Source organism: Aplidium turbinatum, chromosome 15 (genome assembly GCF_918807975.1).
Source record: "Aplidium turbinatum chromosome 15, kaAplTurb1.1, whole genome shotgun sequence".
Lineage (NCBI taxonomy): Eukaryota > Metazoa > Chordata > Ascidiacea > Aplousobranchia > Polyclinidae > Aplidium > Aplidium turbinatum.
Genome location: NC_137486.1, coordinates 17,590,990 through 17,607,445, shown reverse-complemented (window position 1 = coordinate 17,607,445; position 16,456 = coordinate 17,590,990). Strand labels below are relative to the sequence as shown.

Below are 16,456 nucleotides of genomic sequence, written 5' to 3'. Positions count from 1 at the left end.
AACCGTGCGATCGCACAGGGCCCGCAATTTACTCAGAAAATGCAGTTTGTCATTTCCAATGGAAAAATTCAAGAAGTGAATTCAACAAGAAAACATAGAGACTCAACGGATGCAACCTATTTCGTCCCCTGAAAAGATCGAGAAAAAAACAACAGAACCGAAGTTGCTGATCGGAGTTGCCGCAAACATTTCACATTTCTCTCGATCTTTTCAGGGGACGAAATAGGTCGAAATTTGATTTTGTTACTCCGATTTCAGGGTACAAAATCGGGGTGCGAATTTTTCAGGGGACGAAATAGGTTGCATCCAGACTCAACACATCTTTATTTCCGAAAAATTCCAAAGAATGCATGATCTTATCCTTTTGCAATGCCACCGGACAGCACCATTTTACCAGTCACTGTATACATGTATATAGTGACTATATAGCTACATGTACTGTATATAGTGACTCTGATTTTACAGTAATATTCATACCCAAATTTTGAACATGCTCTCAGAATGTCCCAAATTCAAAGTAATTTTTCAAATTTTTTTGGGGAAGGCTCCCCAGACCCCCGCCGCTGGGTGTCGCCTTCGACAATCACGCTGTCAGGCTTCGCCCGCCGACCGTCAAACCACCGCCTCCCCTTTCAAAATACCTAGCTACGCTAGTGAATTGGATCATTGTCATTGGGGCTCGCAAAGCATAGGCTATTCCGCACAGGACCCGAAATACCCTAAGACCGGCACTGGCCCGAGGATAAAGATTCAAAACCCAAACTAAACATCATATACCTTAGGCCAATGGTATGACAAAACTGCCCTCGATGATGCAACAAAAACAATCGTGCATGAAAATTTTATCAGCAACAATGATCTTCGTTAATCAGTTCAAGACATAAAAATAGCTCGAGACACCCCAGAGTAGGTTTTTTTAAGGTTTGGGTGACCGCTAAGTAGTTTTAAGAGACCGCAAGTGTTTCATTTAAATACCAAAAAATAGCCATATTTGCTTAAACAAATTATTTATTAGGCTACTGTAGTTGCAAGTCCAAATTTTGGAAAACCGCTGGAGAAATTTGGGGGACCGTTTCGGTCCCCAAAACACCTTAAATAAAACACAGCCCCAGAGTATTATAAATGGAACTCCCGCCCTACAACAATGTTTTTCAGGCCTTTTCTTTTGGTTGTGGAAAATTTCTAAAATACCAAAACCAAAAACTTTGTAGCTAGGCACGACGGTTTGTCGGCCTTTTAGGTTTGAAGAGCTCTTTCATTAATTTGAATTCTTCTGATTAGCCAAATTTACATTTCGTTTTGCTTCTACTATAAGTACTTCACCACATTTAAGTTTATATTATTCTGACGTTAGCTCCTGGTGAAAGTCAGACGAACACCTGCAGCTTCGAGCTATGAGCAACTTCCACTAGCATCTGTCGTCTTTGTTGAAGATTTCTATAACTTTCATTTTAAACAAACACGGTTACCGTACTTCACTTTATTCACACCATACAAGATTGTAAAAAAAATACAAAATTGACCTAGCTTTCGTAAGTGTAAAACAAAACTTAAGCAATGAGTAAAGAACTTTGCCCGAAAAATATGGACAGAAGAGCTGTTCAAATATCACGTGCCGACGTGATGCCATAAGAGTCGGGGAGGGGTTGTCTGAAGCAGCAACAAAGTTTGACAAAACGTGTCACGCACATTGAGAGGTGGAGAAAGGTATGAAATAGCCTAGTGCGACGTTAAACACACACTAAACAGCCTCCAAAGTGGTATCCGCGACAGTAACAGAATAACGGCAGTGGTGTAGGTTACTGCGCATAACACTCTCACAAAAACCGTAGGAAGGCTGCCGAGACATTCAGGCAATGACGTCATCGTAGAATGCTCCAGGTAGTTGGAGCGGCGGCTTGACTTTTAAAGGAGTTGGGTGATGTCGCCTGCAATAAAAAAAAATGCAATCAATCTGTTTGGACTTTACACAATTACAAATGTTCACCTATGATGGCAGTTGAAAACGAAAGTTTGAAATTTTAAAGCAGTCGTCCATGGAATCTACAAACCTGTCAAAAACCGAGTAGAAAACCTGGACTATGATGTAAAAAGCGACATTACTAAGAGACAAAATTCACCGTTCCCGGGCTCCCAAGTGTTTTTATTTCGTGTCAAAAATAAAGATTTTGCTATGAACTTGCGGCCAATTGCCCCAGCGCAGTAGTTGTAGTTTTTTATCTTTAAACTTTCGATCAGGCAACTGCTATTACCACTTAGGCTACTTTTATACGCAGCTTTAACTTATAGTTTCTTTACTTCTGTTAAAGTTTTCAAAATTTGACCATCAAATCGATTCCAAAGCTGAGGATGTTTGCAGGACCTCAATTTTTGAACGTTTTATGTAGCTGCATCAAAGATCGAATCAGCCGTACAAAAATACGAGTACATAAACTGGCGATTAATAAGGAAAACAACGGTGCAATACAAACCAAGTTACCTCTTAGCGCATGTTGTAGACGTTGCTTTCACTCAGCTCGCAAAGCTCTCCTTTAAAATTAATGTCGATAGTAATATCAAGATCGCGCTGGAAAAGAAAGTTTGTAATGATCAGTTTTTTGATAATAATCGTGTGTTTATAACATACAGTAGGCTACACTGCGATCACAGATGCGATACAACAGACGACAGGAAGCAGCGAAGTGACATATAGTCTTCGAGTTAGCTGCTCCCCATATTTTTTGGCTTGCCATTAAGTGTCTTTGCCGAGACACAGCCGCGTGCTCTGGAGCGGTGTCGAAGTAGTAGCCATTGTGGCATGTAGCTTAGGGTGTTTCATTTTTTGAAATTCAAAATGCCTGGGGTCCCATCTAGTGGTATTTGGGGAAAAAAATTTACACTCCAATTTTTTTTTCAATTATGACGTCATATCGAGGTGGTCCACGAGGTTTGAAATTTTTGGGCTTCAAAATCTCGAAATTTGGCCGTATCTCCGAAACCACTCATTATAGATCGACAAAATTAGTATCAAAATGCGCAGAAGGGTCGGTTTCCTATACCTGATGTAGAGAATATTAAGGTCTATCTGCTTCAGAAAAAAAGTTATTTAAGAAAATATGATTTTCGGTCTATTTTCTCCTGATGAACAGAGATCAGGTGATCAAGATAAAAAGTTTTTCTGTATTTTTCCAATCTTGGAAGCTGTTATTGCGTAATAATAGTTGGTGTTAAGGTTTCAGTACTGGGCTTGTCTAGTCTTGCTATCTGGTTAAGCAAAGCCCCATCTGGTATTGCTCCGGGACCCTTCTTGGTGCCATCCACAAAAGAAATGACATGGGAAAGATATACTGTATTTCGTTTACTGTATGCGGAACATGCATTCAAGGGTATGAATATCAATATCATGACCAAGTTTATCATTAAAATAATTGACCAGTCGAGCATTGACTCCGGACTTTTTTCCTGTGTTGTATTCAGAGCAGTTGTATCAGCCATGACTGAATATACTTGGGAAAGGTGAACTCTGCAAGCCTCCTGGATGATGGTGTCAAAAATCAGTTCTGCAGTGACCGACACACTTTTGGGAAATAGCATAGCTACATTGTAGCTATCCTCCGCCTACGCCGTAACCTGCCTGGCACGGGCATCAATGTCAGAAGTGAGAGCTAAAACTACCAGCGGGACCAACGTGTTCCGGTGCCAACGGGCCCAGACCTGGGGTAGGGTGCTACCTCTCCTTCTGACATCGAGGATGCAGTTTAATGTCCTTTCAAACGTAGCGGAAACGACAACATGATAGAAACAAAATAAAAAAAATGGACTCTCAAATCGTGTTTACACCAACCTTGTTTCTTTTGTTTGGCTTCATCGAAAATGTGCCAATGATTTCTTCACCACGTTTGGCTGTGATGTAATCCTTAAGGTAAAACACGGTTTGTTTCCAGTGTGTGTATGGCGCCTCTGGTGCTGAAAAGAAAGTTGTAAAAATTTAATTTTCTGTCTGTTTATGACAAGAGTATTTCATGATTACATAGCCGACTCAGAAAAACTTAAATCAATAATTGACCTTGACCCAACACAAAAAATGATTTCACTCCCGGTTCAAATGTTGACATGTCTAACATCACATCAATCAAGCAGAACAAGATGGCAAAACCTTGTGTAGTTCAAACTGTAAAATCTGCATCAACAGCTTTTTGGACTAGATAATGCAAATGAAACGATATGTATGGAGATAGCATGACAAAAACAATGATTTAATTACTCAGTTAAGACCTAGTTGAACGTAAATATAGTCAAACGTAGCAAACCTGTAGAAAATCCGGTTCGTTTGTGACACTTCGTAAACTCCACACTGAAAGAGGTGACTATTGCTTGCATGTAGTCATTGCGAGACGCCACCAAAAGATAGGGTTCGGTGAAATCCAGGTCTCCTTCTTGAACGGTGTACAAATCGACTTGCTGGAACAAAAAATAAAAATATTGATAAACAGTATAAATACAAAACCGAAAACGATTGTTTTTACAACACAGGTCAATTTGACAAGAAACTGAGTACACCCACCTTCACCATGCAAGAATTAGTCATGACTTGTTTAGGGTCCACAATGTCAACAAGTGGTTCACATATGGCAACCTTTAAAATAAATAAACTAGGTCAAACGCAACAAACAAATTGATTTTTGAACTGAAAAAAAATATTCAGATCCCAACACATAATAACCAGAAAAACTTTTCCTGTTCTCTCAACTGCATAATTTGATGCTTTAAAATAAAGTATTATTTTGATTGTCCACAAATTTACCACAACATTATAATTATGGAACATCAGTATTTGAGCTTTTTAGCTGATATAGTTCTAAAACACAAAACCCTCATTTCTAAATGAAACAGGGTTGTCGATATTTTACCCAACCCAAAAAAAAACCGGGTGTTTTTTTTTAAAAAACCCACTTAAAAAAAACAAAAAAAAAACATAAAAAAACCAAAGCATCATATTTGTCCAATTTTTATCAGAAAATTGAAAAAATGAACCAAGGTACTTAAAACAAACTTCAAATTAGGACTTAAGGATGTGATTGTGAAGGAAATATCCAAGGATAAATTGAAAACACAGTGGATATTTCTGTACACAAAAACCAAGTAATGCCACTTTGTCCTACACTAAAACGCATTTATGCAAGAAGGCCTCATAGTTAAACAGCCCTAGTGCATTATTTGATTGAGTTATACCAGCACGTACTGTGAGTGAGAGGCACTTTATTGGTAAAAAGTAGTATTAGAGGTGAAATAAGCACGAATCTACCTTTTTTGCATCTTTTTTAAATAAACCAAAAAAACCCGAGTTTTTTAAAAAAAAAAACCATGCGGGTTGGGCTTTTTTAAAAAAACCCAGGTTTTTCTCAACCTTGAAATGAAATATTGTTTTTCCAGTGCGAACGATGTAGTGAACGTATTAAGCATAGGTGCGTAACCTTACATCTCGAATGCAGCTCATATCAAATCCATACACGTTGTCCCACCAGTTAATCTTATCATCCTTGTACTTTCGGTCTTCAATAGCAGTAACATACAAAGTGGCTTGATCTGGAAAGATCATCCCATCAGGAGCCTATAGCAAAGTATAGTTAAAACTGGGCTTCAACCATAGACGAGTCAATATAAGGTTGAACCCCAAAAAAATTGATACAAAAGGTTTTTCAACGGATTCTGTTACCAATGGGCCTACTAAATAATATACTAAAAGTCTACCAAAATCGGACCTCCAGAAAGGGGTCATTTTCAAGATGGCGTCCAAGATGGCCGCCGAGATGTTATATTGCCTATATCTCAATTGCTATTTAAGCTAGAAAGGCGGTTTAGGTGTCTATCCCTAGGTTTTCGGGGTCAATCAATCGAATTAAGTAGGTTAAATTACGATAGACTGATTATCTACTGAGAAACGTATGATTTGTATATAATATACGACCTGGAGGAGCCCGGGGACATTTCGGACGCAGCGATAGGCCAACATCAGACAGAGCAGAGCACGATATTAGCAAATTCACTTGAGGCTTGAGATAAACCGCAAACAAAATCATCTTGACTTCCATTATGTAACACAAGCTTGAGAAAAGTGGTTTTCCAACATTCCAGTTTCTATACTTTTGGCAGCTTGATAAGCCGAATAGTGGTAAAATTTTCAGAGACAATTCCTCACTTTTCATCTGAATAAATTCCATATGTATTGGTGCAAAACGGTTTCCAGTAAACTTTAAAATAAAACGTTTTTTCGAAAACAAAACACTCGAAAATCCGTCCGTAGTATCCCCAATCTCCCCTAATAAGATGGAATTATCATAACAGCATATTACATGCGGCATAACAGGTACTATCAATACAGGCATCTAAGAAAAACTGCAACCAACAGGAGGCTCATACTTGGCCTCCTACAGCAGATGAATACAGGGGATTAATCTGTTCTAAAGAATGGCGTACCATTAAAGTCTGGACACAGACACATTCAGAAAATCATCGGAATTACAACAGTAGGCTACAAAGGTAAATCGTAAACCAGGGTGATCTACCGGTTTGTTGTCTTATTGCCTACGGCTGTCTCTATTCATCATCTTCCGACTCGTCTAGAAGAAACTTGTTATGTGGATTGTCACATTCTTGCAGTTTGCATGGTCCACATGCAGCGGTACATGGTAGTCCGTATCCTCTACAGGAGCAGCGGAGTGTCTTACAGGCAGTGGAGCAGTTGCAATGAATGACCTTCAAGAGACTGTCTGGAGCAGCCTTCATTTTTGACATAAGTGGGATGAGCCGATTCTTTTGCAGGTTCCACCCCCAATTCATGACATCCATACTCTCTGCTTTTCCCATCCAGACCATTATCTGGTAGTAAACTCGACGACAGTGAAATTGGGTAGCAGATTCAGTTGGTGGCAGACTCTCGGGCGTTACAAATGATGAAGCAGAGACAACTTTCTTGCTGAAGGTGTTGCATCGCATTGTCGCAAGGGAATCTGTGCTCTGGCCTTCAAAGAAGACAGCCATTACTTATTGAAACTTGAAACTTGGCACCCAAGGTCATCGATTATCTCTGTGGTCTGGTTTGGGGCAGTGAATGCTTTAGCACAAGACCGAAGAACAGGATCTCCATGCACAAGTTTCCGAAAAGCAGTCTTTTTGCAAACACCGAATATCCGAGACGTAGTGTCACAACCAGTCATGGCATGGATAAATATCAACTCAGAACACATGTCATGTCCAAAGATTTTTTTCAAACGGTTGATGTTGTATACTTTGGTACTGCCATCAGCTTTGGACTTGTCTGACCTGAAATAAAGGCCCTTATACTGTCTTGTCCCCGGAGTACATGTCTATCATTGGCAGATACCTTACTAAAGACTGGCCTGGGTGTTCCTTTCCCTGATAGATAGTGTGCATCATCCCCTGCCAGTCTGGCGTGGCCTGCTTAAAGTTGAATGACAACTCCCAAAGCAGATCAACCATGTTGGCTAGGGTGCGTCGTGTGCCCCAATGTTCATATTTTTTGTATTATTTTTTTTCAATGGTGAGGTTTCACTGAAACAACAATAATATGAAGTTTCAGCAAAAAATATTAATGTTTAGGTGCTCCACATTGCAGTTAAAAATACAGGAATTTCGACCCCCATACTCCATAAATACCTTGTTTTAACATAACACTGATCTACACGATTTTTGCTCTATGAACTTTGAAAACTGATTTAGAGTAATTTTGGGGTGCTGAATCCAAATCTGCCCTCAGATTTATCCTATCACGTCAGGTATGTGAGATATGATGACAGCAAATTGTTACTTTTGTCAAAAGTAGAAGATTTGACGTTGCGTTTATTGCACATACATATTTTGCTATATGCAGAAATCCAGGCCATGTCGTGCATACGTAGCTGAAATACACCAAATATAATTTTGATACCAATTTGTTTTCTAAGCAACATTATTAACCATGCAGTAATAACAATCTAAAAGGGGGGCTAAAAGTATAACTGACCCCCCCCCCCCCCCCGTCAAAGGTTTGCATGAAACCACAAAGGATTAAGTAGGCCTGTGGCAATGCTTGTACAGTAACCTTACTTAGGCTGTTTTGGCCTGTCTAACACTAACCATTCGTTATAGCACTGCATTATGTTGGTGGTGAACGCAATGCCAAATCTTCCACTTTTGACAAAAGTAACAATTTGTTGTTATCATATCTCACAAACCTGACGTGATCTGAGGTTAGATCGGATTCAGCACCGCAAAATTACTCTAAATCAGTCTTCAAAGTTCATGGAGCAAAAAATAATTCTTTTTTTGTTTACCAGTGTAATATATGGATTATGCCTGCATTGTGCTTGGGCATGTTGAATGTTGATGAAGACTTGCAGTTTTTGTCAGTCGGGAAAGTATGTCATTCAAGGTGGCTAACACTTGCTTGTAGGCTACTTCGTAAATACGCTCATGCAATCAACCCTTCCAAAAGTTTCATGAACTTGTCTGAGTACTGCATCAAGGTTTGCTTCCCACCTTGGTTTGAAATAAAACACCACAATTCATTATCTGATGGGTCAAAAAACTTCTTCAACATGTTGCAAAGAAATCTTCCCAAACCAAGAAGTAAAAGATTTCCAAGAAGGTTTTGGAATGCAATGCATTATTCACTCAATCTGAAAATGTCATTGTTGGAATGCTAGGTGATGAAGACTGCCAAGTTAGAAAAGCAGCAGGCCAACAAATCTATTCCTTAGGTGCACAAGCACAGGAAAAGCAAAGCAAGAATCATGTTGGCTCCTCACAAAAAGCAGAAGATGAAAATCGAAAGCTGAGAAAGGAAATTTCACCAGCCGTGCCACCTGCAATATGCAGATTTCTTGTGCCACAGCTTAATAGTAAAGCAAAATCATACCACCAACTTGTGAAGCTTGGCACAGTTCATAAGTCTGAGCCACCTATCATGAGATCGCTAGCAGATCAACAGCTTGACAATGTCATCGACAAACCTCTGCGGCTGGATTATCCTTGCCACAACCAAGCAGTGGAGTGTCACGTTAAGCTAGTGACTGTTAAAGCAAGCTTATATGCTGTAGGTTTTGAAAGAAGGGATGGACTGATTCGTCAGAAGGTGCGATCTCGTCAACTTATGAAAGAATTCAACAGCAAGAAGGAATTCCCACTAGATTGACATGTTCACCTTTTTGTGCTGGTTGCTAAAGTCTCAATGTAGTACAGGTAGTCTAGCACATGCAGCAGTATGGAGTATATCAATCTGTGTGCTGGTATTTCCTTGACAATGATTTCATGGCAGATCACAGTCTTCCCATCACCAATTATGTCTACTAATTACAGCATTTGTTTTATGCACCTACACTTTGAACAGTCCAGTTAGTAACCCCCAGGTCGTGCAGTAAAGTTGTTACTTGCTACTGTGTGTGTACATGACACGAGCACTATATTGTATTTCCAGTCACACTACTGTACCGTTAGACCACTGCCTACATGCTCTCGATTAACCCTTGTATTCTCTACATCATGTGTAGTGTGTACCGTATATTATGCATACCATGCTGTATATTTATTGCAAATGCAATAAGCAAAAGTATGACCTGCATCAACATATGCAGTACAGCATGTGCATTTACCCATTACCTTGTGCCTGCGCTACCGTTTTGTCCAAAACATTGTCAAATATACGCTTTTTGTCATAACTTTTTTTCTAGTGAAATTAAGGCAAAAAGTCCTCATAGAGCAGATAGAAACATTATGATTCTGCATCATTTGATACCAAACTCATGTTCCTAGCACCAGCAGTTCCAAAGTTACATCCGATTTGAGAATTTTGGGGGTATTCCCCCATAAAATGGGGGGTAGAACGGCCAATATGTGGTCCAACTCCCTGAAACCAGTTTTGTTATTGTTTTTAGCCAATTTGTCAGTGGTCTAGACCCCCCTTTTTTTAAATTTAAAAAAAAAATTTTTTCAATCCACCCTATTGTCAAGCCAACAAGGGGATACAGGCAATTGGGATGTGGAGCACCTAAACCTTGACCAAATTTTTTGAAATTTTGTAATTTTGCTTTTTTAGTCAAGCCTCACCCACAAAAAAAAATAATTTTGTTTTCAACCATTTTTTAAATTTTTGGGGGCACACGACACACCCTAATGTTGGCACATGCAGTGAGAATCGGAAGTTCTCTGAATGTGATGTCTTGTCGAATATGTTTTGCGATGCTCAATTATGCTCAATTATCGCAACCTTGGACGTCTCTACAATGTTCAGTTTTAACGTTTCGTGCCTTGGGATAATCTGGCCTGTTTCCTGTCCCATCCCGTGAAACGTTCCTTTCCCATCAATTGTGAGAATGTTATGATCTACATTGTCTGCTGCGAATAGCAAGTTGTTGTCCAACACATCAATATCCTTACCAAGCATGTTTGGTGCAGAACAATTTGCGGCATTCATTTCAAACCTCTGCATTTCGCCATACGAAGAGCAGAACCCCATCTGACACAAACTATCCAAAAGAAACCGCGATCGATTTAGATGGTGCAGTTGCACTGAAAGGCCAATTTGCAAAGGGGCAATAACAGCTCGTGGTCGGACTGCCTGTATGATTGCATGACCAATAATAGCAACTTTTCGCTGTGTGCCTTTACCTACAAACAAGGCATTGAACACAACGTAGAGTGATTTTGGAATATAATCAAGAGCCGCCTGGATTTTAAGTGTCTCTGTAGTCGGGTACTGGTCGTTAACGGATGGCACATTTGTCTTGATGTCACTCTTTATGAGCCTGGCAGCTGCTTCAAGTAATGCTCTCTTCTGTGACTCTTCATCACCTTCTTGGTTTGTGCTTGCGAAGTATGACCTGAGGATGCTTCCCGTTTTCTCTCTCAGCGTCACTATGTCCTCTAAACCGTTTCCTTCTGCAATAATTATGGAGTTTCCATACCGTTTCTTCAGGTGACTTTTTAGGTATTGATTGCCATAAGGGAGGGAACCGTCCTCAGATAAATACTCTTTCATTTCACACCTTAGATCAGAAACAGTCAGCTGTTCTTCATCATTCATGGCTAGGTACGCACACATCTTTGTGAAGGCTTGCTCTTGATCCTCATTCTTTGGCCTTCCAGCTTTCCTAGGCTTTGAATCGCGATCAGTCTGAAACTGCAAGGGGACATCACGGCTACACCTGAAATGGCTGCTACATACTTTGTGATATACGCAGTCTGCAGCATGTAGATCACCACAATAGTATTCAATTCTACCTTTGACTTTCAAAGACCACTCATCATGGCGGTTTTCACTGCAATCCAATATTGCCTTTGCGAAGATATCAGTTTTCACATAACTATAGTCTTCACTTCCATCATGAACATTATTTCCGCAGAAAAGGCAATCAGTCTTGGTATTGAACAGACCCTCAGAGTCCCTAGTACCGGTACTTCTTTTATAAGTGCTGGTGGAATAAATCTTTTCGACTTTAACAACGATAACTTTGCTTGCATTGTGATGCGACTATGCACGCATTCATGTGATTATGATGTCACAAACACAAGAACAATAAAAACTTGAATACCACCATCTACCCAATACGCAAAATCATTTAGAAATATGCCGTACATTTCCTTGAAAATGACCCCTTTCTGGGGGTCCGATTTTGGTAGACTTTTAGTATGTTATTTAGTATGCCCATTGGTAACAGAATCCGTTGAAAAACCTTTTGTATCAATTTTTTTGGGGTTAGGTGCCTTTTTTCCGTATATTGACTCGTCTACCATGAGTAAACGACATCTTAAAAGGAGACTATTTGCAGCCAAGACAACTCACCACATGTTGATCTTGTAACGACACTACTTGATAATGTAAAGTCTATTTTACATTGAACACATTTTGGTTTGTGCAGATATTTTATACTATATTTACCAATAAATTTACAACTATACTTACAACAGTGGGGTATGTTTATTGGTAGCTTGCCTTTCATTTATTATGTCCCTTACGCATTCCATCAAGTCAATATTATGATTAGAGATGTACCGATATATCGGTATCGGCATTGGTGATATCGGCCATTTTTTTAGTATCGGTATCGGCAAAATTTGGCCGATACTGTAGCCGATACTAAACATGTAATAAAAAGGCGTTTGCTGCGAATTTTCTGCAGAAGCAAAGATATAGATTTTTTAAAGTAGTAACTAACGTCACATTGATGTAGAAAAATAAAAACCTGTTCAAATTTTTGATACCTCACACTCCCATGACTTCATGCGCACACCTTTTGGCATTGTTTGCTTACAGTGATTCTTTCACTCAAACAAAACGTTTTGTTTCAGAAGTTTTGCGTTGTTCGATTCTTAAGTTGTGAAGGAGACTCAATTTCTCCAATATTTATCATTTGTTGTTTCTTTTTTACTCTCAACAGAGGATAAAACCAGGCCAGGACTGCCCAGGTGGCGGAAATGTGTATAATTTTGTATCGTTTTTGCGTTGCTGGACGTTTGGGGGACCCGTGTAACTTGGTTCTTTTTGGTGGGCTGGTTCTGTCGGTTTGTGATTTGGTTTCCGCATTTAGTTATGGTGGACTCGCCAAGCTTGGGCAATGTCGTGGCGGAGTGGGTGGGAGCGGTGAGACTGCGAGTCCTCGCTGGGCTGGTCAATAAGTGGTCTTGTTGCACCTGGGATGGTGGCCTCGTTGTGGGGGGAGCGTTCTTCTCGGCTGTCGGCGCGGTGCTGGGCACTCACTGGTTTGGCGGGCTGTTGCAATTCGCTGGCCATAGCGGTGTGGCTTCCACGCTAGCCATTTAGACCATCCAATATGTTTCTCGGCAGCCGTTTTGCAGCAAGAATTGAAATGGCTAGTGTGGAAGCTGTACCGTTGTGGTTGGCGGATCGCAGCTGCTCGCTGTGCTGGTGGGTGCTCGGCCTTGTGCTGGTGGCCGGGAGGGGCGCTCCTTTCTTCGCGGTGGGGTTGTCGTCTTGAGCGCGGCAGGACCGTTTTGATTGGTTTGGTGAGGATCCGTGGTCCCATTGCTTTCATGTTGGGCCTGCTAGTTCTGCCGTGGAATTGTTTGGGCTTGGTGGGTATGTTGCAGCGAGGGGTGGAAGTTGGGTCGCGGACTGGTGGAGCCGGCTTGCAGGGGGCAGCCGGGTTGCATAGTTTTTTTGGACGTTTAGCAGCATGGGGGCGATGCGGGATTGTGCATTTTTGCTGCCTGGGTGGTCTTTGCCTGGCAAAAGCTTTTCAACCAAACGACAAGCGCCCTTAGGTTGCATATTACTTGTCGAATAGTTTTTGTACGACTACACAAATCACTTGGTTTACATCTTATTATCAATTATGATAGTCTATTTGGAGAGTTTGCGCAAACACTTTATTTAATTTTTCAGAAACCCCAATTATGATGTAATGTTTCTTCCCTTATACCCTAGTCCTCAATTATGGTGGCCTTTCATTACTAAAACCTACTATGACACAAAAGTGCGGTTGAGATTGGATTCTTGAATCTTTAATAAATTATACCAATTGAAAGCTTTTTTTAATAGTTTTATGCAAATAAGGTAAAACTTAGCATTTGATATAATACCTTGCAAATACCAAAATTGCATCTTTTTGTAACACCAAAGTATCGGCCAAAATATCGGTATCAGTATCGGTATTGGCCTAAAAAAGTGATATCGGTATCGGGATCGGTATCGGCCACAATATTGGTATCGGTACATCTCTAATTATAATGGTGAAAAAAATTAAACTTTTGGTAGGTGTAATGGTCAAATTAGTAAAAAATTGTATTGAGATTTCAACATTGGTAATCAAAAATAAAGTTATATATGTCCGGCATATATTTGCTTGTACAACAGTCTCACAGAAAAATTTATGTTGTGGCGAATCACCCGCGGTAAATAATTTTGTCATCAAGAGACAACTGAACATTTTAATAATTAAAGAAAAAAAATTTGGTGGCAGATTTAAAGATAAGAACGAAGTCATACTGTATAACAATATAGAACTATTATTACAGTTTAAAATTTACGATACACTAACTATTATAAATTATTATAACTTTTATTAACTATATATTTAAAACTTTTTTACACTTTCTTTGAATAAGTTTGCAATGCAGAAGTAGAATTTCATATTGTCATCTTTCCAGTAATATACTACCCTTACCAGCCATTTATCTCTTGCATATAAAACAGTATTAAGCATTGACTCATAAAATAAACAATATCCCATCCATTCACTCAAGATAATGTCAACTTTCTCAACAGGAAGTTCAACTTCTTCAACTTTTCCTTTGATGAGGGTTATTACTGCAATAAAGTTGATCTGTTGATAGAGTTGGCTACATATTTCCATTACATAACTTGATAAACTCCAGAATAAGTTTTGTAGCTTGGTAATAAAAAGGTTTTTAAAACCACGAACGTTTTACTGCAATGATTTTGTACTACTCCAAATGAAAAAGGATAATTTCAATTGATCTCAGAACATAGTACATATTAATTAGAACATAAAACTTTGATTTAGAAAACAATGAAATTTTTATAAAACTAAACCGGCAAATACCATGATCAAGTCGATTTGCAGCAACAATCTTTTTTGCATAATCTGCAATGCTTGAACATTCAATTCCAATTACTTTCGCTGCACCAGCTTTTGCAGCAAACATAGACAACACTCCAGTGCCGCATCCTACATCAAGAACAACTTTTCCTTCAAATAAATGCTTGTTGTGGTAGATCGAGTTGCGATACGTTTTGGTACGAACTTCATCTTTCAACATTTCCTAACAAATGATAAAAGTATATATGAGAGTGAGGAAATGAAAACTAAAGAGACCAATTAACTCCATGCATTTCATCTAAACCAACAAACAACAAATCGTAAACCAATGAGTAAAAGTAAATAGGCGCCAACTTTGTGATAACAATAGTGGTTCACACATAGATCAATGATGAAGTGTTAGTGATGGAGTCAGAAGTCTCTCAATGTTATGTAAACCATGCGAGCAAACAAGCAATAATCGGTTCAATTAAAGGCAAGCACACCTTAATCTGCAAAAAAGGGGATTATTTGTAAAAATATATGCACACTGTACCTCGTGAATTCCAAAATGGGCGTAAGAGTCAAAATAATAGTCTTTGGAGGTCATTTCATTTGGTGGAATTTTTCCTACAACTTCATCTCCTTGAAGTTCCTTTTCTGTTTCATCTCTCTCCTTTAGTATCTGTAATATAATTTAAGGCCATTGCGTGAATATGCATGGTTTACAATATCCAAGCCTATGTATCATAAATTTGTAATGAAACTGTTTACCATTAAATATCTAAGTTAATTTGAAAGGAGGGACCAGTTTTCCAATAATTATATATAGCTTACACCTTGCACGAACTAGGCCAGTAAAATGTGCGATTGAGACTCTCCATGGAATTTTTCTCAAAAAAACTGGAAAACATCAGCCTGAAAACTAGTCCTTTTTTACACTGATTCAATGTTTGTAGAATGTAGATGCTAAATCAATGTCAACAAAGACTGGCAAGATACAAGAAATAAACTTTATCAATTTATGCCATCAATTGTCTTATTGAAAACATTTTACAACTTAAAAATTGTTAAGCAGAATTTTGTTGAAAGCTGGGAGATTGAAAGAAAACAACAATTGAAATGTTATTCTTTGACATCTAAACCTCAGATTTTTAAACAATTATATTTGATAAAAAAAATCAAAAAAACAATTGCTTCAAATAGCTCTAGATTTGGTTTCTGAGAAGTGAATTGCATTTTCTAAACAGCAGTTACAACTTCTTTTGGGCTTTGTATATTGCTAAACACGTAAATCTGCAACTCATTAAACTTGAAAGTTCACTATCAAACAACGTTAGCAAATACAACAGTACAGTTCAAAGATTTTACTTCAGGAACTGCCGACACCATTTCTACATTCCGCAACTTTACATCGACAACAATTTTTCCAAAGTAAAATATAATTTTATATATATAGACTGTTGCATAACACACATTACCTTTGTTACAGGCTCTTCTTGTACTGGTACATGATTTGTGAGATCTGACATAACTATTTCCATAATAAAATTATACTAAAAGATATATTGATCCTAAATTATAATAGTGGTACCAGCAAGTCAGTCAGGATAGCTAAATGACAATGGTTATAATAATAAAAGTTATGTAGTTACTAGTTATATATAGCCTACAGAATTCAATCATACCCTTAATAGCTATGGCTACAAAATTCTTATCATAAATGTGTGATAACAAAATATTTGCACATGTAACATGTAGGCCTACTCAAACATGCAATTTTATAAATTAACAAATGTTTGAACTTTGAAAAAACATCACACATAGGGGTCATTCCATGTCAACTCAACAGGGTATGCAAGCTCGACCCTCTTAGATTTTCTTGAAATTCACACTAAAGTTTCATATTGATGTATAATGAA

General features: G+C 38.7%; 1 protein-coding gene across 1 annotated transcript; it reads right to left on the bottom strand.

The window, feature by feature from the left end:
• Positions 1-1,471: 1,471 nt before the first annotated feature.
• LOC145784603 (protein arginine N-methyltransferase 1-like) lies at positions 1,472-16,150 on the bottom strand. Its single transcript, XM_082596463.1, has 10 exons — positions 16,016-16,150; positions 15,091-15,219; positions 14,559-14,778; positions 14,160-14,302; positions 5,459-5,590; positions 4,544-4,615; positions 4,290-4,440; positions 3,824-3,945; positions 2,480-2,566; positions 1,472-1,928 (listed from the first exon to the last, which is right to left on the bottom strand). The coding sequence occupies exons 1-9, from the start codon at positions 16,076-16,078 to the stop codon at positions 2,483-2,485; spliced, it is 1,116 nt and encodes a 371-aa protein (XP_082452589.1). The 5' UTR covers positions 16,079-16,150; the 3' UTR covers positions 1,472-1,928; positions 2,480-2,482.
• Positions 16,151-16,456: the final 306 nt, after the last annotated feature.